Here is a 24,602-nt window from a genome sequence, read left to right on the forward strand (position 1 = left end):
TTCCAACCAATGCAGAGGCCCAGCACGCACGCAGATGCCGCCACACACCCAGTTTCCATGTAGCAAATTGATTGGTGAACATGTACAACGCATTTTTATATAAAACGAAGCGTCTCTGCGTTCCTGGCCAAAACAAACTCCTAGAAAAATTCAAAATAACTGTTTAGGGATACAGATAGTTCCAATTAAAAACCTTGCCGCCATGAAACTTGAGGTGAAATAGCCAAAAGATCAAAGAATATGTTCGCATGGGAGATACATGTTCTATATTGTTCTTTCGAGGTCCCAGCACAGCGCCGGGTTTTGGGCGTCTGGGGCCCATTACTATGCTGTGCAGCTCTGGTAGTCTGCATGAGAAACAAGACTTGAGTAGCTGCGCCTACAGGGGCTACGTGGACGACTATTTAACAGACAACGGGCGTTTTAGCTAAATGCGACATCGTTTTGTATGCAGGATTAACGGAATAAGCAACACTGAGGCAAGCAATGAAGATGCAGTAAAAACCAGTTCCATATCCAGAACTGAAAATAAAATTACTGCGGTACCACATGAGCAGCAACCGCAATCAGAGGCAGACACAGTGAATAGGTGTAAAATAAGCAGTTTATTGTTAACTAAAAGCGCCGTTAACAGCAACCCTAAAAACGTGTAATTCTGTATATAGAAACACGACAACAGTAAATTAAGGCAGAACCATTGTTACACCTTTCGAAAGAAAAACACTTGTTTCTTCTGTTTCGTCTCATCTTCCGTCGCTGCGAGTGTAGCCTGGCTGTCATCGACACCGACCGAAGACACAACGGACTCGTTAGACGACCATCGCTGGAATTCGCCATTTTCCGTCAGAAGATGCGACTAGAATGAAATAAAGATAGCAATACATTCACGGAGCATGTAGTTTCATCCCTACGAAACAGACCATTCAAAGTTGAGTCAAGAACCACTAGTGAAATGGTTGATCACTGGGGCAAAAAAAGCAGCAAAGTCTGCAGTGGTACAAGGTAGAAATAGACAAATTTGTATAGGAGGCACCCACGAGGTAGACAAAGTAAAAGGGGAAGTACCTTGTGCCCGTCGAGGAAGAGAGGATTTTTGAAGCCAGGGTGGCTTGCAGCCACGACGTGGTAATCTTCTGCGATGGGGTGCTCGTTTTCTAAAAGACCTTCATCCTTAGCTGCAAACGTCGGAGTCTTGAATCCCACCGTAAAATCAATAGCGGATAGCTTGTGCCTAGATGGAATGAAAAGAAAATGTGTTACGAGCAATGAGACGGGAAAATTGCAAAAAATGAAAAAGGTAATAGTAGCGTTAAGTCCTTCAACCATGGAAATTGTACGACCGTTGAAACGACATGCGACCTAAATCCGACCGAAAGTAAGAATGGTACAAAGGACGAGAGCCGAAGGGCGAGAAATTTGAAGTGTAGAAAAAGAAATCACCTGTTTCGCCTGTAGAAGAGATAGCCGAACGCCAGCAGAGCGACGCACACGATGAAGATGAGCACAGACGCGAGCCACATTGAATTGCTAGCTTGGTCAGCAACAGGCAGGGCCAGTACAACTGGATCTTCGCAAGAAAGTCCTTCGAACTCTTTGGGGCACCTAGAATCAAAAACGAGCAATTAGTTTCAGCGGAGGGACGTCAGAACCGCTCTAATAACAGCACACAAAACGTAGAACATACTGGCAATATAGCTTGTTCTTGTTGTGGACGCAAATTCCACCGTTCACGCACTCTGGGTCACAAGGTTGCTTGAGGACGTCCGAGGATTGGAGGCTGTAGGCGGTCTCATTTTCTGTAGTTAATACGAGAGGAGAGTGAGCAACCAACTTGACAAAATTGGACGAGCACGGTTACGTACCCATATCGAAACAAGAGTGGGAGTCTTCCATTAACTTGTACCCATGGGCACAGGCGCACGTGTACGAAAGAGGAGTCAATAGACAAACGTGTTCGCACTGATTCCTGGCGCAACGATTTGTACCTAGGGCAAAAGGAACAGGATATTAGTTGGAATCCTTTGAGCACCAAGTAATAGCGATGGCAAATCAGCCCACCGCTTGGTTGATGGACTTGATGAACGATTTTTAGGACCGTGGCTTTGACGTCCCCATGATGGACGACAGATTTGTCCCTGCCGGTGTGTCGGTTGCAGGCCATGAGCGAGTCTGATCCCCAATCAGCCCAGTACAACCAGTCCTCGTAAAGGGCAATGCTGAAGGGACTGCTAATGGCACCCATGACAATGGTTTTCCTGCACAACATAAAAGTAAGGATTGAACTCTGCAAAAAGCAAGGCATGGTCCTCACCTGTCTTTTCCGTCAAATGTGGCGCTCTCAATGACGTTCTTGTTACTATCGGACCAGTACAGAAGCTTGTGGACGTGGTCAACGGTCAGTGAGCAAGGCCACAGGATCTTATCGCTGACTAGAATTACTCTGCCGCTGCCATCCATATTTGAGCGTTCAATGATACCATCACTTTTGCCGAGTACATCGCTCCACACACACCAGAACATAATCCTGTAAAACATTTAGCATCAGAGCCAATTTAACGAGTGGTTTTAGTAGGAAAGTATTGCAACGACTTCTCACCCGTGATTTGCAGCAAGGGTGAAGCTGTTGACATGAGAATAGGTTGTTTCCAGAACGTCAGTGCAATGTTTGAAAGAGTAATCGCAAGCCTGAATATGAACCCAGCCGTCCGTGAAGTATATATTGCCTGCAATCCAATCTACGGCAACGTGAAAAGGCCGGTGAACGTCCTCCAGAACAGTTTGGGGAGTCTTCTTTGCCAGGAGCATGACATTGATAGTGCCCTAAGAGATACAATTGGAACCAAAGCAAGGTTGTTTTAAGCCATGAACAATGCAGCGAATGAACACTCTTTAAGTACCTCTTTCATTTCGGTCCAGTAGATTGCCTTGTCGTCGAAGTGATAATCGAGGCCATGCATGTCGGCAAGGTCATCCTGAGCCAAGAGATGTTGCGCATGACCTCGCATTGAGAAGCTGCGTATCTGGTTCGGCAGCATGTAGAGGAGAGAGGCCTCACCGGCTGGAGAAGAAAATAAAATTGAGGTGAAAATAAGGCCGGACGGAACATATAATCAAAAGGCACTTACACTGCGCCTTGCAATACTGGCGATCGGCGGCAATTGCGTAACCCTCAGCGCATGTGCATTTGAAGCTGCCCTTTGTATTCGTACAGAAATGACTGCAATGACCAGGTTTCTGACACTCGTCCAAATCTGAAAATGAAATAGGCACATGTATAGTGGGTGCACAAACTGTCAAGAGAACATTCACCTTCGCAAGTCTTGAAATCTCCCGTCAGGTAGTAGCCAGGGTGGCAAGAACACTTCGGTCCAGTTGGAGACTCCCGACAGATATGAGCACAGCCGCCATTGTCTTTTCCACAGTGGGTGTCTGGAAAATGTGAAGAATCTTAGGACAGACTTGGCAGACCGGAGGACAGCTCTCGGGGCTCGTACTTTCGGTAAAGATTGAAGCCCAGGATCTTACCGCAGTGACTTCCTTCGTCCGAGGCGTCCATGCAATCAAGATGTCTGTCGCAAACGCGAGACCAAGGCACACATTCGTGAGACCCGCAGCGGAATTCGTCGCTCCAGCAGGCAGCTTCGGCTGAAAAACGCAAAGCGGTAGCAGTTTTAGAAACCTGAATAGCACGCACTGCAGTTAAGGGTTGACGGCTAAGAAATTAATTACTGGTCGTGGTGGAGGGTGTAGTAGTGGGATGACAGCGCGGTAAAGTTTCATCCATGTTGTCACCACAGTCGTCCTCGCCGTCACAAAGCCAGGCCTCCAAAATACATCTTTTGGTGTTTATGCAGAAGACTTCCTTCGAGGAGCACATGGCACTAGCTGCGATATACGGGACAAGATTCGAACAGAGTCAGACAAACATCTAAAAAGCGCTTAAATTACAAAGCAAAGAGGTGTACCTCATGTGAAGTAGCAAATACACGGGGTACAATGTGCTTGTACTATAAATATAATGTACTTTCGAAGAACAAGTGATTTTAATTATCCTTCGTACCCCTTCATTTCCAACATCGATTTGAACTGGTATGCATTGTCCGCAGGGGTAATCCAGGGTACACCTTGTTTTCGAAAATGGCGGCAAATTTGGATGAAGTCCAGTGGCCACGGAGTAGCTATTTTCGGAAAAGGCCCCAAATGAAGGAACTCCGACTTGAATGCGGCGCCGCTTTCACTGGGCTGTTGGACCCAAGGGGGTGAAACTCACTGCGAGAGCATGACGTCGGACCCGCAGCTCCCGCAAGCTCTCCTATTGTGGAGGAGTCTCCTTAACGAAAACTAGCGTGTGCAGGCGAGTTTGTGATAATCATAATGGAAACCGGATATCGGTGCGGAAAAACGAGGAATTTGAAGTCCAGGAAAAGACAGGAGAACGTCTCAACATTCATATGTTCTCGCCTTTTTCTGGGATTTTTTAATGTTCCCCATACCGCACTATTGGGCGTTGTACTACGATTAATGTTACTCTATTTTTAACTCCCTCGCTTGAGTTGACCAATGAGGTACTTCAAATGTCGAATTAAGTTCACTTAACCTATCTGAGGTAGTTTTTTTTTTGTCATTTACAAAGAGCGATGTTAAACCCATAAAAATGGCGGCGCCAAGAGAGAACCGCGCAAATCGATACTCACTGCAGTTCCGCTCGTCTTGTCCAAGGTGGCAGTCGACATAACCATCGCAAATGTCATGTTCGTAGATACACTGACCGTCGCCGCAGTTGACCATGCCTCTGGGACATTGAGAAGTTGTATTCGCGGTATAGGACGAGTCTGTAAGATGGAAAGAATTACTATCTGTGGGCACGGGACGTGACGTTTCATTTACCGCATCCGTTCTCGTCACTGCCGTCTTCGCAGTCTACTCTGCGGTCACAGCGGAACCTCGGGTCGATGCACTCTTTGTTAGTACAACGGAAATCGTCTGGAAGACATCCGGTAGTTGCACCTAGACACCATTAAACAGGTTCAAAAATTAACCTAAATCCAACAGACTATATACAATTGACATTCAGAGAAAAACCTTACCACAGTCGAGTTCGTCAGACGAGTCCTTGCAGTCAGCCTGACCGTCGCACCTCCAGTCACGAGAAAAGCATTGGCCATCCCGGCATCGATCATAGCCGCTGGGGCATTCGATCAAACTGCAATTTCCCTCGTCATCATTGTCTGGACAGTCTTTCTCGCCATCGCAGCGCCAGTAGACGGGTATACAGTAGTTCGCACGGCACTGGTACTCTTCGGAAGTACAATTACGTCGTGCTGAAACAATGAGAAAATTGTAGAGGCCTACTTGAACAAAAGCGAACGTGACCTACTGCAATTGATTTCGTCCGAATGATCACCGCAGTCATTGTAGCCATCGCAAAGCCAAGCGTTTTCCACGCACTTGCCGTTACCACACCGAAAGCCATTGGCGGGGCAGGTGACTGTACCTGCGGAGGTAAAGAGACAGGTTGTAAACATGCCGAGTGACGTTGTCAGAATAGGTTGCGTACCGCAGTTATTTTCATCGGAGTTGTCAGAACAGTCCTGGTAACCATCGCACCAATATGTGGCGGGAATGCAAGTGCCAGCACAGGAAAGCTCGTGAGCGCTGCAGGTGCCATTCTCATCTGCGACAATAACACATTACTATCGGGCGTGCTTTCCGTGCGACAGCATTGAGCCACGTCCAGTAATGTAGCAACGAACTTTCACTTAAGCTCCAACAAACCACGTACACATTGAAGCTGCACTGCAGAAAACTGATTGGGTCAGCGTAAAGGATTTTCGCTTACATCGGAGAACATGCATTTCATAGGCATGTACAGAAATAGGCATAGAGACTGACTACATAAAAAACAAGGGTAAATTTTGCATATGTAATATTTATTCGAACCTGCATCGTACACTAGACTTGTCAATGTAAAGATCGTGCGTGAAATACAGCTAGCCGCGCAGATTCAGAATATTACCCGTGAATTGTTTTACAAGAAAAATAACTGGAACCATTAAAGGTATTAGTGGTAAAACGTAGACGTAGTATGGAAGCCCGAAGCCACGTTTACCTTTACAAGTTACATTATTGGCGGAGAGAACCATTCTTGGAGGACAGAGGCACGACCTGCTGGTAAGAGCAGGAAGGCAGACATGGGAGCAACCTCCGTTCTTGACAGAGCACGGCCCAGGTGCTGCAATCAAAATTCACAGCATCACTTCAACTAAAGTGCACGTTTACAGATTAGCTGCAACAAGAGACCCCTTACCACACCCGTAAACACGGATTCAGCTTCCTACCGTAGCTAAGCATATACCTAAAGGATGAAGAGGATCCAACTAACGGTCGAAGAGAGTTAAATCGGCAATTAAAATACAAATTACAAAATTACATTCGGCACACAAGCAAAGCTTTAGAGGCAAGTGTAGCGATGGGCCTGGTAAACACTGAGAAGCTTACCATAGTCTGGAATCTGTGCAGCATAGATGACCTTCCTGGCGACAGTGCCGTTGCGAGGTGGCAAAGAGACCGAATGGACCGAAGTTGGCTTCACGTGAAGGTCAACGTAGTAGAGAGCGCCATCCTCCCGAGTCGTCCAGTGAACCAGACCGTGGCTTGCAGAAACCGAGGTTATGTGTCCATGAATTTGCTCCACGATGAAGGGAGTGCTAAGTAAAGAATGGAAAGATAGAAATGAGCGAACAAGTGACCGGCACAGACTTTAAAACGAATTTCTGCAAGTTCAAAAATGGCCGTTAAAGACGTTTAGAGAGGTTACCTTGATCCATTTTTCAAGTCGATGAATTCAATCGTGGCACGAACGGAGTCTCCCCAGAACAGCCTCTCCGCGACCAGGTCAGTGGAGAGCGACAAGCCAAGAAGCATGGATGTCAACTGAACGCGGATCGGGCTGAGACCGTCCATAGTGTAGCGGACGATGGATGGGGTATCTCCAGCTGAAAGCACATACATGACCCTAGAGGACAAAAAAAAAAACACCCATTAGCAACAAGTAAATAGCAGCCGCAAGGTCCAATAAATAACGAAACGAGCATATAAGGGTGACATTGTACCCGGCCTTTGGGTGAAGAGCCAAATCGACGGGACGCCGGAGATCGGAGCGAAGGATTATGTGGCCAGAGCCGTTAGAGCGGCACACTTCTATCGTTTTCTTGTCAGCATCTACCCAGTAGAGGTTTCGGTTCTGGCCATCGAAGTCCATTCCGAAAATAGATCCGACGTGATGCTCCCGTATAGTACTGAAAGTTGACGGAATTGAAATTAGCAAATTGAAATCAAGTCCCACAATAAACACAATACATGTTACCTGACATTGTAAGTGTTCATGTCCACAGCCAGGATCATTTCACGTGGATTGTCGCTCAGGAAGAGTGTTTGGGTGGCCCAGTCTAATGTCATAGCACCGACCATGATGAGCCGGTTGACTGGCATTTTGGAGACCGATTCCCCACCGATGGATTCATGCCGGACCCGATAAAGAACGTTTTCTTCGGAAACGACAGCGTAACTCGAAAGGCGAGTGACTGAAAGAGGTTAGGGAACGTTACCTTTATAATGAGCGAAATGAAAAAACGACTTACCAGTGCATGTGTGTTTGTCTTTAGGGGAAGGCTCGTAACCAAGCCGACAGAGGCACTCGTAACCATCGGCGGCAAGAACGCAGATGTCTTCGCAGGGGTTGTCCCAGCAGGGATTGACAAGGTCTGGAAACATAGCACTTGTTAACACAGTATAGTGGATCCTTTGCGGGTACGAGTGATGGACATTACTGTTAGCACAGCGAAGGAAGCCAATAGAGCAACTATACCTTTAGACCGCAGGAGAGGGTGGTAGATGTGAACTCCCATGATGTGCTTGGAATCTTCACGCAGTATGCGGTGGTGATGCTTTCCGTCGAATTTGTTGCTGGAATCGAGGGAGTAGGCTAACCAGTCACTCCAGTACAAAGTGTCTTCGAAGACCGTGAGGGAAAAGGGATGGAAGACCGCGTCTTGAATCACGACATTGCGTTTCATGGTTAGCAAGTCCATATATTCAATCTTTGCGAGTTCGGCGTCACACCAGTAGAGCCGGTCCGTTGAGTGGTCGTAGGCTAGACCGTTAGGCCAGCCGAGGTTTTCAGAAACTAAGGCTCGCACGTTACTGCCGTCCATTCCAGCCGCCATTACCGCAGGACTCTTTCCCCAATCAGTCCAGTACATGAGTCTGCAAAAAAGTTAAAACAAAAAGTACAAAAAGGTGATTTGCAACAAGGCGTGTGAAGGAAAGCACAGCGTAATCAGGGGATGGGCGGCACCTCTACGGCCGTATAGCAGGAGCCGTAACGCAAGCCCAATTTACAATAGCATTCTGAAAAATTAGTGGCGAGCATACTGGACGGTTTGTTACACCTAGGTTAAGATATCGCTAAAAATGCGATAGATTTGGCGGTTCACACAACGTACGCGACTTGTGAAAACGACAACACTTGACAAGGTGAAAACAGGAACAGACTGCGCTCTGCGGGCATTAATATCCACTCGCTCACGAATAATATTGGCGTGAAGCCAAACAGTCGACCCTGTGCTTAGTTACCGCGTGGTTCGAAACTGAACCCTACGCTACAGAAATATGACCGAGGGGGTAAGTGAAGAAATACGAATCTATAAAAATACAATGATAACATGAAAGTAGTTCATAAGACAATAAGCGGATACACGCCTTTTGGATGGGTTGAGGATGATGGCCCTCGGAGAATCAAGGAACGCAGTCACCACAGTAGCGCACGCAGAACCGTCACTCTTGCACACCAAGATGCGCTTCAGGGCCGAGTCGGTGATGTAGAGATTGTTGGCCAGCCAGTCCAAAGCAACGTCTTCCATCAACGAGTAGTCTAAAAACGAAACGAAGACGCGGGGCACGTGAATCGGGCGGATAGTATGCCGCGGGAGAAAGTTCATCGCGAAGGCAAGGTTGAGGTAGTTACGAAGTGAGAATCTGAATGTACGCAACAAAAACAGAGGGATTCGCGCAATAGATTCGTTACCTTCAGATATCAAAACCTTGAAGCCAGTGCCATCCAGGAGACAAGAATGTATAGCAGATTTCTTGGAAGTAACGTCAGTCCAGAAAACGCGGCGGGCGCTGTTGTCGAAATCCACACCGACCGCCTGGCCACTCGCAGAATGAATCTCGAAGTAACGATTGGTGCGTAGCCACAGGCCTCGAACTTGTTTGGAGTCTGAGAAGATCATTAAGGGCTCAGGATCCTTTGCCTTGCAGAAAGTGGAGTCGGTAAGAAGGTAGCCGTTGAGACAAGAGCAGTGGTACGATCCAGGAGTGTTGGTACACATCTGGCTGCATACGTGAGGGCGTTCCGTGCACTCGTCGTTGTCTGAAAGTAGACGAAACAAAAAAATGCATTTAGTACTTCCGGCATAAAAAAAAAATACAATTTAATTCCACGAATGCCAGCGCCCCTCACCAATGCAAGAAATGCCGTCGTCCATCAATCGAAAACCCGTGTTGCAGTAACAGGAGCTGCCATTGGCAGACACGAAACAACCTTGGCTGCATTTTTTGGAACTGCATTCATTGACCTCTGTAAAAAGAAATGACGGCCAAGGTTAAACCGGGCATAGCAGTAGGGCAGGAATAAATCACTTTTTGCAATATTTTTGAAAAAATAGATAGGATATGTATAGACCAGCGATACGCAAAAGGGGATGACCTTTCATATGACGAAAATAATCCCTGGAGAAGGGGAACAAGAGGGACAAAGGACAAACCCAAATCTCCTAACACAGCTAGGCGACTGGCGCGCGACCGAAAAAATCGGCCGGGTTGATCATTCTTGTCCAGTTGGCTTGCACCTTTGGGCGTTATAGCCATGACCTTTCATACGCTTGCAATACGTCCGGCGCCCTCACGAAAAGTGGACGTCAGAAACGAGAGATTTGCGTAAGCAAAACTACCTCGTAAACTTCTTGAAGGAAGGGCCGTCTAATGTATCCGAAGCTTTACGTAGCGCGATTGAAATTCGGAGCAAGCGTTCACGACATGATCATTAGAAGCAGTCCCCGAACATTCCAAAAGAGCTTTGCTTGGCGAAATGGCCGACTGGAACCAGAATGAATTAAGAAAATCGTATAGTAGAACACCGCGGTCGTGTCTGTCAGGAATTTCCTTGTGAATAAAAATTAGGGAAATGAGTACAGACAGTTTCTGGGAATCTACATTTAACCTAACTGGTTAAACATTTAACGAGGAACGAGTAATTGCTTTAAAAAAGGTAAAGCAAAAAGGCTAAGTCAGAAAAATCAATCACGGTATCATTACTGCAACATTTCAATGAATTCTAATAACAAATATATTCCACCGAAGAAGAATTTGCCAGCACAAAAACGTTTACACTATTTCGAAGAACTGTTAACGAAAGGAAAAGCTACCTCTTTGCGACGCAAACACAACGTGTTCTCACTGTCTAAAAAGCGACGATAAATTCATAAATTTTGCACTTCCTTTCAGCTAAAGTCCAGGCGCAGCCGACGCTACGAGCCGATTCCAATCGGACTGTGCCAAACCCCCCCCCCCCCCCCCCCCCCATCATATTTCTCTAAGTGTCGTGCCGACAAATAGCCGATTAACATAAAATTTATCTATTCTGTTCTTAGCCTGAGACTGAGGCAGGAAAAGAGGAAAGTTTCGAAGTATAGAAGAAAAATGAACAGTCGAGGACACGTCTCTATAGATCGACTGTTCATTTTTCTTCTACTTTAAAACTTTTCTCTTTTCCTGCCCCAGTCTCGTGCCAAGAACAAAATGGTTAACATCCACCAGCTCGCCTGCGCACTCACTACATTATCATAGAATTTATCTCTGCGCAGGCAAAGCGGAGACATTGTCGAGCCGCAAGTTGCTTACTCTTCCGCGTTTCTGGCTCATTGCCTTTGCTCTGAAGTAGACTCTTCGTACAGCAACCTGCCCTGAAGTAGAAGAGTCGCTCACCAAATCGCTCAGCGAACGAGATGCCAAAGCACTTCAGGGACCGATGCCACCAACTGCCGCAAGTCAAAATCCGCTATGTTGGAAGGCGCACACACAAGGAACGGTTGTCGCGACTACATTGCGTTGCACATTGAGGACGTGAAGTCTTATATTAATACAACATTAATTTTAGTCTCCTTTACTTTAAGAATACGTGAAGAGGAGACATTCACGCAGCCTCAAAAGTCCTGGAGTTTGCAGTCCTCTGCGCTTGCTCATCTAGTCAAGAGCAGGAGAATGGGCAGCGACTTTATTGCTTCAGTCCGTGTGTATGCGCCGGTATGCGTTGCAAGTGCTGACCGCACTTTGAGTTCGGGTTAAATTAAGCATACCCAGACCGATGTTCACCAGTAATGGGCCTCCGTTACCCCTCGGCGATTCGTACTAAAGAACTAGTCCCAGGAAAGGCCGGCATCTTAGGGCTTTAAAAGTCACGTCGCAAAATCAAGACAGCCGACAAATGGCTTTGAGCGAGAGGCACCCGAAGCGGTGGCAAGAAAGTTCTAGTCGACGTTTCTAAAAAAGAATACCCAGCAAAAAAAAAAAAAATACTCACTGCAAAAGCTCCCTTCGTCCGCCCCATCACCGCAGTCCTTCGTACCATCGCAGACCTTTTCTGGGAGGAGGCACTTTCCATCCAGGCACGGGAAGTGGCCGCTGTCGACGTCGCACTTGGGCGATTGCTGGACAAGCTTAGCCGCTGTGGCGTTTGCGCAGCCCAACTCGTCGGTGCCGTCCAAGCAGTCTTCGGACTCGTCACAGCGCCAATTGAGCGGAATGCATTCGTTGCTCTTGCAGCTGAAGCCAGTGCAGTTCACGGTGCAGCCCACCTCGTCAGAAGAGTCGCCACAGTCTGCCTCACCGTCGCACAACCAGACCTTTGGGATGCAATAACTGCGGTCGTGACAATTGAACTTTTCGACAGGACACTCCTCGGGTTCGCTTCCAGCTCCTGGGTCAGAGCAAAGGAACTAGTTAAGCACCGGGACTATAGAAAACAAAAGCGTGCAGAACAGACACGGGGGGAGACTACATATGAAAACATTAGATTCCGTAAAATAAACAAAAATATTTAATTTAAAAAATTACTAAAGAATGAAATACGACATAACGTGATACACCTTGAAGATAGAATTAGTACTAAGGAACGCACAGGCACGCGCAACGAAAGCACCGCGGAAGCCAGCCAGCTCACGCTGAAGGCGGGGCTTCTTGTCTCAGCTTAAGGGGGAACAGAGCCGGGATTTCAGAAAAGGGGCTGGAAATTGCTAGCACGACGAGCGTTCCAGACACCAGGCAACCCCGACAAGAGAAAAAAAAAAACTAAATAACATGTCTCCTACATGGTAAGTGACGACTTCAAAAACGAGACAGCAACTCACGGCAATTTTTTTCGTCGTTGTGGTTTCCGCAGTCATTTTGACCGTCGCACTTCCAGAACATGGCTATGCAACGTCCGTTCTCGCAGTCGAACCAGCCTTGCGGGCATTCTGCGCTGGCGCTCGACACTGCAACACGCAATAGTAGACGAGATATTACCAAGGATGAAGTGGCAAAAGTACCAGTAATCCAACTTTCCTTAAGGGTCGGCAGAAAAGCCAAGCAGAATCAACGGCGAAAACACTCACCCAAGTAAAAGGCGGTTGCTAACAAAACAGAGTAGGCGGCTGTCGTCATGGCGGTTGTAGGGTGTCAGTTCCTGCACATTAAAGCTTAAAGCGCAGGAATTCGCGCCTCCGGCAAAACCGTCACTTGAAAGGCCGCTCGGCCAACTAAGCTGCGATGCCGAAAAAAAAGTTATTTATAACCTCGCTTTTACAATCTGCGCCCAATCCTGAGGCAATACGTGATCGCTAACTTCGATATGTCAGGATTCGGCATTAACCACGTGAACATCTAGATAACGAGGCGTGCGGAAAGTGTAACAATGAACGAACAAATGCTCCCTCCGTCATCGTTGCGTCCAGGTTTTTTTTTTTTTTTTTTTTTTTTTTTTTTTGTTTACAGTGATTTTTTGAGACTGTGCTCCGCCTTGCTATCGTTCTTATCTGTCTTTTTCTGTTACTTCAAATTACGCATTACATCGGTTGTATAGCCCGCCGGAAAAAAAAAAAAGCGCTATGCCTTCTTGTAAAGAAATAAACCATGGGAAGTATTTCCAACCATTAGCAAACTTAAGTGGTCTGCGGGGTTAGTAACCCGAGAGCATAAATTACCCCTTTTCCATACATTATTGTGAAATGTAAGTTGTTTATATAACAGTGTCAGTAAAACAAATTCAACACCCAATCTTTCTTCTTTTTCTTTTTTTTTTTTTTTTTTTTTTTTTTTTTTTGTGAGCAATATAATTGAACAAACCGTAAAGTAAAGCTGCAGGCACTCAAGCTAATGCCGAGCGGTGATCGCTTTTTTATCATCTAGTGGCAACGTACGGCAATTCGCACACTCGCGGGTGCTTCTTGTTGAGATTAAAGCGAAAACCAGATAAAAACAGTCACATAATTATTTATTTCATTTTTTAAACAGGTAGTTAATAATAACTATAAGAAGAATAAGAATTTTATTGCAAATGAACAAAGCGAGTGTAAGGCTGGGCCTGCCTCAGCCGACTGGCAACGTCTTACAATCAATGAATCCAGCCGTGTACAGAACGAAGCTAAAATAAAATCCATACCAAGAAATTGGAGTAAAAATCGCAAACTAAGTTAAAAAAAGATTTCGAGGGAAAGGAAGGCTGAGGAGGAGGAAGCAGACGGAACGCTGGAGAGAGAAGGAGGTGTCCTTCTCTCCTTTCCAGCATTCCGTTTGCATCCTCCTCTTCAGGCCTCCTTTCCCTCGAATACTTTTAACTGACTTATAGTGAGCACTTTACAAACTGAAATTTCTCAAAACCTTCGTAATTTTTTTTTCTTTTTTTTTTTTTTTTTTAAGTTAAGAATATTAGGGAGTAGTTTGTTCAGAAATTTTGGTACACAAAAGTTCGATTTTATGGATCTTTGCAAAAATCGTCTTTTGCGCGCTGCCATCTTTGTCTGCTAGACTGTGAAAAGCCTTCAGAGCATGCGCTGTTGCTCTGCTGTGCGGTATATCGAACGCTGCACACGCGTCCACCGCTCAGTGACTCGGCATTTTTCACCTGGGTGATACGGATAGAAAGGTCTACAGTGAGGCAAGAAACCCGCAGCACTATCGGACGATACGGGCCGAGGATTACGGCGTGTCATCTGATCAATACTTCTTTACCCCAAGGTGATACGCGAAATAATTTTTATACCAAGCCCTTTTCTTACCGTTCATCTCCTTGTTAGCTTACAAACGCTTATTTACCTAACCGAAAACTATGATACAAAGTGCGGTTGATGGCATCACCAGGTAAAATAGGTTTACAATTTCCTTCCACCCCGGGAAGGGGCCCGAATAACTATCGATATAACTGACGTTACTAATAGAAAGTTTTAGTATATGGTTTTAATATTGTTTTAATGCCGCCGATTACGATATCCGACAACGAAAGTATGCACGCGCAAAGGTGTCGACAGACTATCGGGTATCGTTATCGGAGTTATCCGACCGATCTACTAAAGCTCCCTCGTATTACAAATATATTATTTAAAAAAAAAAAACACGTTTGTGCTGGATTTTCTGCTTGCCAAACAAAGTCTACAACTTTACATTCAAAACTCGTACGTTTTTTTTTTCCGCTCAGCATTACATTTTCGCATCCTTATTTGTACCGGCGTGCAGTCGTGCAGCCACTGCGGGCTGTCCGATATTCGAGTTTTTAATTAGAATGTACTAGTGATAATCCGAATAACTAGATTTGACTGCCATGATCCTAATATTCGAGTTTTCGAATAGTTCGACAAGTCGAATGAAGTATGGGTTTATTCAGTAACGCTTTCTATATTGTGACATAGTACTAGCAGGCCTCTGCGCGGTTTAAATCATGGCTCCATTGGGGAAGCATCGATTGACTACCCATTTCCATAGAAAGTCATTCATCGCGTGTTTTCCTCGAATGAAACAGTTGCGTTCGAGCTTCGTTCACACGCAAATCCGCAAACCCGTAAATCACGCACACTGACATTTTGCATTCAAGTACATGGCGCGTGACCTGCCACAAGCTGTGCACTACAACATGACAATTAATCGCAAAAACAATGACAACGATAACTGAACCGGTCTCGTCCGCTATCCCTTCACGTCTCGCAGTGCCAAGAGAGACGCCACGACTGGGACGCACAAAACGTCGCCTGATTTGAAGGAGTCGTACTGGTCTCATTCGTGGACGGTGGAGGTGAGGATATCGGAACGGAAGGGGCAGGGGGGGGGGGGTGGGGGGGGGGGCAATTACTTTTTAGACGTAATGGAAGCTACCTTTCCCCTCCCTGCGACGTCACTGCGAGGAGGAAGGAGTGTTTGTATTTACCTCATGGTCATTAAATAGCCCATTTATGAGTTCTAGCCACTGTGCTCCACATGTTCTGCGGGAAAATCAACACATAGACATCAATTTCTTTGTGCATTTCTTGTTGGTTTTTAAACTGAAATTTTGGAATTTGTATTCGATTCGACATTTTGACCACTAATCGGCACTATTCGGTTCGAATTTGATTCGAGTCTAAATTTAATTATTCGCACACCCCTAGATACGGCATGCTGTGGGATGCACGTGAAAAAAACAAAAAGCAATAAGTATTTGTAGTGACCAAATTCCCTATCCTTAGAAAGGACTATCTACCTCCTCTGCCTAAACTTCCCATCAGCAAAGTTGATTTCATTTGTCCTAGGAGCCAACGCTGTGTGTGTGTGTGTGTGTGTGTGTGTGTGTGTGTGTGTGTGTGTGTGTGTGTGTGTGCGTGTGTGCGTGCGTGCGTGCGTGCGTGCGTGCGTGCGTGCGTGCGTGCGTGCGTGCGTCTGTCTGTGTGCTGGCAGGCCGGATGGGGGGGCGCCTTTCATGTCTCCAGTAGGAGCTTGAAAACTTGTTTAGCATGCGCAGGCACCAAACCACAGAACGGAGGCTTTACATGGCAGCGGGGCCTACCAAATATGTGAAGTGCACCACATAGTTAAACGGTGTAAATAAGTACAAGTACTTCATAAATTTCTTAGACTTTCAGTGCTATGCCGGTAACGAGGTTTGATAACTCAGCAGATCTAAAGAAAGAGGAGCGACACCCGCGGAGACATCGGTTGGGAAGAATTCCACTCGCATGGTGACCCTGGCCACGGCCCACTACAGCATTCTACGAATTTTATCAAGGGGCTTTAGAGCATTCTCCAACCTTACTTCCTGGGCTTCGAAACAAGGACTGTTGCCTCACGATGGAACCTCCGACAGGATCGGGACTCTGAACTACTCCCCTCAGAAAGGAAGAGGTCTCCCTCTTTCTCGAATCGAAAGGGGCGATTGAGGAAAAGTTTCCTCTTTTCTGGCGGCACGTCGGCCTCCAAAACAGCGTTTTGCATTGGCCAGTGCTTATGGGGCCCACGTTGCACCCCATAAGCAATGACACGGTTCCTGTGCACCGTATCTTTGTTTTTTCCTTCTTTTTTTTAGTCAATAACATTGCAACAGTGAATTTGGTCAGAGGAAAGGCAAAGCCGGTGCGCCTGAATCGCTGCCGGCGTCGCACTCTCGATGAGAACGCCCACTGAAGTCTTCGTATCCGAAAGGCCGTCGTCAGCTGATACAGGCGCTTCATAAAAAAAAGGACACATTTGTCACGATGTCCAATCAAGAGCTCCGTCGAAGAGGGACATCCTATGAATCACTTACCGTTATCGTATTATTCGGTATGTAGTTAAAGGGTTTAAAACAATCTGGTTGGGACACGCGTGTCAAGACATTTATTTCGCACGAAAAAAAATTTGGAGCAATATTGAAGACGTGAGATTTATTTTAAATTCTGCGTGCAAAGTCCGTGACGTCACGGAATGCTCATACACTCTTTTCACTTCAACGATATGGTCGTACACTCTCTTCACCTTAACGTGATGGCCAAGCCGATCCAGCTCTCGTCCACGCGCCCAAAATTCCGAGAGAAAACAAGTGGAAAAGGGGCGACTACCGACTAAATCGCGTCTCGCGCAGTCAATATTGTTCTATTTTTTTTTAGAGCGCAGCTCTTAGGGGCCCGTTTCCGGCTTGAGCGGCGTCGGCGTCGCCGTCGGCGTAACCGCGAGGTCACGTGACCCCCCCGAGGTCACGTGACCCTCGGAGGTCACGTGACCCCCCGAGGTCACGTGACCCACCGAGGTCACGTGACCCCCCGAAGTCACGTGACCCTCTGAGGTCACGTGACCCCCTGAAGTCACGTGACTTCTGGGGTCACGTGAGCTCCGGGGGTCGCCTGACATAAGGGGTCACGTGACCCACCCAGGTCACGTGACACCCCTAGGTCACGTGACCCCCCCCCCGAGCTCACGTGACCCCCAGAAGTCACGTGACCAGGGGGTCACGTGACCTCAAGGGGGTCACGTGACTTCTGGGGGTCACGTGACTTCTGGGGGTCACGTGACCTCGGGGGTCACGTGACCTAAAGGGTCACGTGACCTGGGTGGGTCACGTGACACCCTAAGTCACGTGACACCCCGAGGTCACGTGACCCCCCGAGGTCACATGGCCTCCTGAGGTCACGTGACCCCCCTAAGGTCATGTGACCCCTTCAGGTCACGTGACCCCCAAAGGTCACGTGAGCCCATGAGGTCACGTGACCCCCTAAGGTCATGTGACCCCATGAGGTCACGTGACTCCTTAGGTCACGTGACCCTCTGAGGTCACGTGACCCCCTGAAGTCACGTGACCTCAAGGAGTCACCTATCCCTCAGTACGCTTCCATCTTTCTCCTCAAGAGCTGCGCTCTAACCGGCGTTACAGGGAATTGTAAACGGCTTTCATTTTTTCGCGTACAATTAATTTTTTGACACGCGTGTCCCAACTAGACTGTTTAAAAAACATTTATTTTATTTTCAGGAGCCCTTTAAGGGCTTCAGATTGGATCTGAAGAACGTTTACTGATTGATGCCTTGAGCAAGCGGGCGTGCCTCGGCGTGTCTTGCAAGATCTCCGAAAGGCGGGCGTCAAGTCCGGTCAGCTTGAGAGAGCTGAGGACAAATTGCAATGCCCTACGCCTCCGTTCACAAACCCCCGACAGCCTTGCACACGAGTCAAGATATTCAAGGCGGTTTTCGTAGTGCAGACTGCGATGTGTGTCGTGGTCCTTCCGTGTCCACACACGGTGTTAGAGGATTATGATGGGGAATTCGTACTTTTATGGCACAAACTTGAACTGCGTGACTCGGGTCTGCACTCTGTCATCAGCTCGTTGTGCCTATCGGGAGATGGCGCCACAAGTTACGACCGGCTCTCGGCTCTGCAACAATCGCTGAATCAGTTGTCGGCGAACACCGCCGCCGTTGACCCTGGTCAACGGCGGTTCGTCGGTATCATTTTAAGCAGAAAGGGAACTACGCCTTTCCTCAATGCACATTCGGTGAAAGTTCGAGCTTTGTATGTGCAGGCACCGATTCTTCCGGTTCATTTTACAGCCCTGTGATCCCTTAGACCATAGCCTCCTCCCTACTGACAAAGCCTGGCAGATCGTCACGTGACGCGGCCGCCGAAAGCGAAAAGGTAGAGCGGCAGACAAGAGTCATGTAACTGCCGCCCCGTTGCGGCGAGGCGCCGAAACACGCTTGTCCCGAGCGATGGAATGTCTGCTCGTGCTTCTCGCGTTCCTCGGGCTACCGCTGCGTCGCTAAACCTCCTTGATACTGGAGCGTATTACTTATTACTTTTTTTTTTTGTAATAAGAGTAGACGGGGCGCAAAAAAAACAGATAGCCTTCTTTTTAGTAACGCTGAACGCAAGTACGTCTGCTCCTTGCGGAGGGCAACCATTGACGTCAGAACGCCGAGCTTTGATTGGCTCTGGTTGGAAGAACAGTGGGTACACCTCAATACTTGCTGCCTCGACGTCTCTACTATCCTTCAATGGGAGCCAATCAGAAGCCGGAATTCTGACGTCGACGCAACGCCTACGCAAGAAGCAGACGAACTTGCGCTCCGCATAATAAGGCTCTGGTCAGAAAAAATTCCATTTACAATCGGTACTAATTTTTTTAATTGAATTATAGCGCAAATTTTGGATAAAGCCACTTTCCCTTCCCACTTTTAGACATGCTAGTTTATTTAGCCTCTAAATATCGTTTCTGTGAAATTCCAGCAAAACACCGCATATTCGCTAGCGTGTCTATCAATAGAAATGCGCCCCCCCCCCCCCCCCCCCCCCGGCCCCAAGTTTTAGGAACCTACCAAACTCAAGACTACTATTATAAACGGAAAAAAACAGCCACCCACAAATATTACGAAAACCTACACTTGCGCTTTAAAAGTGACACTGCTCTTTAGCGGTGTTAGAACCGGAGCGAAGTCAAAGATTGCGGCTGTTTCCATCGACAGCTGCACGGGAACAACCTTAACTACCGTGTTTATTCAAATATAAAAACTGCGTTTATTTGTTTTTTACGCTTTTTTTATTTAAACCTTAGTTTGCATTTAAGATTTAAAAAAAAATAGGCCTGCAATAGTACTGAGCATAATTTCCGAGCATGTCGCGCTGCCGTTAACCCAGGCGCCCACCCACGCAAGTCGCTGCTCCTAGCGCTCCGATGCAAAGGGGTGAAACTCGACGCGCACGCGCTGGTGAGAGGCGGTACGGAGGCATGCGGCCGACACGATAATAAGAGTACAAGACCCTGGTTCTGTCTCAACACATCTCGCGACTTTTAACTCCCGACATCGCCGACGCCGTCGCTAAATTTAGACTATATGCTGGCGATTATCAACACTCTATAACTGCGTTGCGCGAGGACAGCACTGCCAGAGAGTGGTTGCATTATTTCTCCACGGGGCGCGGTGCAACCAGAGCCGTGCAACCAACCCTGCAGCGCTGTCCTCGCGCAACGCAGGAGAGGCTGGTAGCACTATTTCTCCACGGGGCGCGGTGCCGTCGGACCCGAGATGCGCTCCGACTGCAAACCGAAACTTAAAAACCTGTCGCCATTGTGCGTTTTCTTTAAAAAGCCGTAAAATGGTGCGCGTGCAATTTGTTGATTTAGTGTTTATTAATTATGCTGAGCAATTTTTTAATTAAAACCATGTTCTTAAACGCAATATTGAAAAAAAAATTAATTACGCAAAAATAATTAACAACTTGAAGGGCAACTCCGCTCAATTCCGAAGATTTCGGGATAATGATTGATTTCAAATCAAAAAGCCCTAGTAAAACACACTACGTCGTTTGTTTCGCGAAAAATGGGATATATATTTTTAAATCTGATTTTAAACACGAGCGGAAATCGAAACCGAAACTTCGGCTCCGCCCGGCAACATTGGCCTCGGGTCGCCAAGTACATGGCCATCACGTGGTACGATATGTCACGTGATCCTCGGCCCAACGACGGGCGGGATTGGGGCGGACGTGTGGCAGGCGCGAGTGTCGTCTGCACCGCACTCTTCGCCACGTTTTGGTGTCTACGGCATTCGACGACGTCTGCACAACTGCGGCATAAGTGTGCGCGCACGTGGTGTCCGTAGTGTGGACGAAACTCCGAGAGACAATCACAATCGGTGAGACGACGACGGCGGTTGTGACGCGGAAGACGACGGTAACGGCGGGACCACGGCGGGCGGCCGGACGGCTCCCAAGACACGCGCTGCGCAGGCGCGTTACGCCAATCACGTGGACACTGCTGAGCGCCGAAAGGCAACGTTGCTCGCCCGGAGAAGTGAAAACAAGCAAAAGGGGGCCATGTAGATGGCGTTTAGCTCAATGTTGGCTCCGCCCATGCCATAGCCTTGACTGCGCTGTTAATTGCGCTTGAATTCGCCCGCTCAAGTCAGCCGATTTCGGCAACTTGGCGAGTTGCAACTTGCAAAGTTTGCCGGACCGTTTAAGAAACATTTAGACAGAACTGCGTCGTAAGATTTCACGTGTGGTCTTCCTAGGCGATACTGAAGAGGACTGCATTGTTTTTTCAAAACCAAAAATGAAGCGGAGTTGCCCTTTAATTATTCCGGACTTTAATCATTTTCCTCAATGGGCCCCTGGCCCAGGACCAAAACGACACAAGCCTTTTTAGATGCGGAGCATCTCTTGCTCGGGTCTATGTCCCGCGGCGCCGTAGTCCGCACTCACAGTACGCATGCGCAACTCTCCTCCTTCCCTCTCTCCAACAGCTCCGCGTTACTCTCTCCGCTCTCTCTCTCTACCAGCTGCGTGCACTTCGCGTGCGTTCGCTTCTACTCACACCGCGCGCGCATGCGCAACTCTCCTCCTCTAGTCTCCTATCCTTCAAGTGTGAATATAAGCAGCGGTAGCGCGCTGCGCGCGTTCAGTTCACCGCTGTTGACTCCACTTCACTTCGTTCTTCCGATGAAGTGTGATGGAAGCAACAGTTCCGTCAGTTAGTGGGTTGGCGCAAGCAAGCGTCAGCACCACCCCACAAACTAACAGCAACGCTACGTCCGCTGAAGACAAAGCTGCGCACCGAAAGGCACGCGACGCTGAGCGCAAACGCTTGAAGCGAGCGGCAGACCCTGAACTACGGCAACGAGAAGCGACGTCCATTCGTCAACGTCGAGCGGCGGATGCTGAACTACGACAACGTGAAGCAGCGGCGGTTCGAGAACGCCGAGCAGCAGAACCTGAGGTTCGGGACCGTGAAGTTCAACGTAAACGTACGAAGCGAGCGGCGGAACCCGACCTTCGAGAACGGGAAGCCGCGTTGGTTCGTGAACGTCGAGCAGCAGAACCTGAGGTTCGGGACCGTCAAGTTCAACGTAAACGTACGAAGCGAGCGGCGGAACCCGAACGATCCGCGATGCTCCGCATCACCCCATGGTTCCCCTCGGGAAGATGGTGTAATTTTTCGTTGCGATGAGCAGTTTTCGCGGGTGCGATTTGGCCTGCGTTCTCTGAAACACCCTGAATATATATACAGGGTGTCACAAAAGAAAATTTAGAGGGTCTTTTTTACCGGAAAAAGAAACTAGGCATCGCCGAACGTTCATTCTCCGCCCAGAGGTAGCGCTAGAGGTCACAACCAGATGCCAAAGTTACAGCCCGATCCGATAAATTAATCATAAGTTATAAGTGATTTTCTGAAAACTTCAATGGGAAAATGGCGGCCGACGGAGTTTTCGAACACATGGGGCTCTATGGCACCAGACACCGAAAACGGGCGAAAATGGGCTCCATTTCCCCTTTGAAATTTTCAGAAAATTACTTATAACTTTTGATTAAGTTATCGGATCGAGCTGAAACTTTGGCGTCTGGTTGTGACCTCTAGCTCTGCCTTTGGGCGGAGAATGAGCGTTCGGCGATGCCAAGTTTATTTTTGCGGTAAAAAAGACCGTGTAAATTTTCATTTGTGACACCCTGTATATATATAACTTGCTTTGTTTATGCCTATATCGGAGCAGGTGCGGCGCAATTAGCGAAAATGCCATTGTGGCGCAATGCGTAGCAGACTTTCGTTCGTGGCACAATTTGGCCCAAGTGCCGCAGCACAATTCCATCACTGTTAACTGGCGCTTGCCCAAGACGCTTGCTAACAACGTACATTTGATTTCCTTCGCGTATTACTTTTAGTTCTTTTTAAGCTCGGCGCATGTCAATTTAGCGGATTGTAGGCTTTAGTGCACCGTGGTGTCACATCCTATTTCTGCCATATGCGGCGGGCGAGTTAGCAAATGTTCTAAAACACGTCTTCGGAGCATCGGGACGCGAGGAGGGACCTCTGAGAGGGACATGCTGATCGTCAGGCAACAGATTCGGGGAAAATAGGGGAACATTTTTTTGGCGAGTAAACAGACGCACTAGAGGCGGAAAGAGCAGGTGAACTCGCACGGCGTAGACTTCCAAGTCAAATAAATCGCTCCGACAGAATTGCTCTACTGTATATGCGACAAGCGCAAGAACTCGGACGCCGCAAATTACTTTTAAGAAAAAAGAAATAAGAACGCCCACCAGCCATTTTTGGGCAATCTAAGATCAGTTACTTAAAAAAAAAAAAAATGTTTAAGAAAAGTAGTGAAGTTACCGTTACAATTACCGCAATAAAAAAGGAACTCGTTACAGTTAGTCACTTCTAGAAGCAACTGCGTTAATTTTTAGTTACAATCAAATTACACAAAAATCTAGGGAAAAGTACAAAATGCCCCCCCCCCCCACACACACACACAGACAGACTTCCATGTTTATTGAAGTCATGTGTAACCACTTCATGTTGAAATACCTCCTATTTACAGCGATTGGTCATTGCGCATGTGTCGTTTCCCACCTGATGTGACCAAAAATGAGTGGACAGAAACAATAAAAAAAAAACGGCAACAGTGACGGTGCTTCAAGCAATCAACATCTAAGCGTTAATTAAAAGGGACATTGACATGGTATTTATGCCCGCCAAGGTTTTTATTTGCACATGACATATAAAAGCGCAACTAGCCAGATCACAGTTCGCGGCTCAAAATTCGTTTTCTTTCTGTCCGAAAACAACCGATCGAGAACTGGCCGGTTCGAGTCGCGCTCACTCTCTTCTCTGTGGTCAAGTGCCGTCTTTCATGGTTTAGATACAACCACCAAATATAATAAAGTCGAGGGTCATCGAAGGCACACACTAAGTATAAAAAATAGAAACGAAATATACCCTTTTTTTTTTTTTTTTTGGTGGGGGGGGTTGTTAAAAAGCCGCAAGTATGTCGAATGAAGAAAAAAAAACCTTACACAGCTACGTGACTTCCGCAAACTCTTTCCAACTCTTTCCTTCTCTATATCTCTACTGGTTCCCCGGTCGAATTTCGGTTTCAGTTTCGTGCAGTTGCGTTTTTTGACTTCATTAAAAATATACGTGACGCTGTAGCAAAATATTGTTTGGGTACTCCTCTGACACCATAATGAATCGCCTGGGGAAAAAAATATTTTGGGGGGTGTCACAAAAAACATGACCGAGCATAAAGATAACTAAGAACAAGCGGATAGTCGGCTCGTGGGAAACTATATGTGTTTGCAAAGTAACAATAAAAAGAAACGCCATTACTTTCTTTGTTACGTCAGAAAAAGTAATAGAATACTACTATGAGTTAAATTTGAAAAAGTGATGTATTACGGTTAAAAATTACCAAAAAAGTGACAAAGTTACAGTAACGCGTTACGTGTAACGAGTTATTTGTAATGCCTTACTACCCTAGACTGCTTTTCGGTAGGTACATCTTTAGAACGAGTCAGCTCTGCATTCTCGTATACCGTTGTTAGCCATTTTGCGATAAAATACTGCATTCTGGTGGGCTTTTGCTGTTTCCTGAACCATGGGCGACATCACGGTCTCATCATGTGCCACTGTGTTTCGTTAATCACACTCTTGTGCCGTCCTGCTTGACAAAAATCGCAGGCTCAGCAGAGCGGGTTTAGTTTCAAACATATAAGGTCACACATAACCATCAACACAGTTACA

The 24,602-nt window shown here is 47.2% G+C and overlaps 1 protein-coding gene across 1 annotated transcript; it reads right to left on the bottom strand.

The window, feature by feature from the left end:
* Positions 1-586: 586 nt before the first annotated feature.
* Positions 587-12,762, bottom strand: LOC8043581 (low-density lipoprotein receptor-related protein 2). The gene is made up of 31 exons (XM_029974336.2): positions 12,714-12,762; positions 12,464-12,593; positions 11,642-12,027; positions 9,524-9,640; positions 9,086-9,433; positions 8,761-8,932; positions 7,868-8,265; positions 7,641-7,763; positions 7,367-7,583; positions 7,113-7,298; positions 6,818-7,015; positions 6,499-6,707; positions 6,110-6,232; positions 5,558-5,674; positions 5,378-5,494; positions 5,088-5,321; positions 4,888-5,007; positions 4,695-4,832; positions 3,730-3,885; positions 3,526-3,645; positions 3,310-3,429; positions 3,126-3,251; positions 2,898-3,058; positions 2,597-2,820; positions 2,312-2,524; positions 2,059-2,255; positions 1,863-1,985; positions 1,685-1,796; positions 1,441-1,602; positions 1,066-1,231; positions 587-856 (listed from the first exon to the last, which is right to left on the bottom strand). The coding sequence occupies exons 1-31, from the start codon at positions 12,760-12,762 to the stop codon at positions 701-703; spliced, it is 5,418 nt and encodes a 1,805-aa protein (XP_029830196.2). The 3' UTR covers positions 587-700.
* Between the last annotated feature and the right edge of the window lie 11,840 nt (positions 12,763-24,602).

The sequence above is a fragment of the Ixodes scapularis genome, unplaced genomic scaffold (assembly GCF_016920785.2).
Source record: "Ixodes scapularis isolate PalLabHiFi unplaced genomic scaffold, ASM1692078v2 PGA_scaffold3__209_contigs__length_174095766, whole genome shotgun sequence".
In the NCBI taxonomy this organism is placed as follows: Eukaryota; Metazoa; Arthropoda; class Arachnida; order Ixodida; family Ixodidae; genus Ixodes; species Ixodes scapularis.

What these genes read in the sequence shown, in the direction of transcription:
- LOC8043581 (XM_029974336.2), bottom strand. Translation starts at nt 12,762, where the DNA reads ATGACGACAGCCGCCTACTCTGTTTTGTTAGCAACCGCCTTTTACTTG. An exon ending in GGACGAAGGGAGCTTTTGCA is followed by an intron (nt 9,641 to 11,641) that starts GTGAGTATTTTT and finishes TTCTTTTTACAG; the next exon opens with AGGTCAATGAATGCAGTTCC. An exon ending in ATGAACACTTACAATGTCAG is followed by an intron (nt 7,299 to 7,366) that starts GTAACATGTATT and finishes GTCAACTTTCAG; the next exon opens with TACTATACGGGAGCATCACG.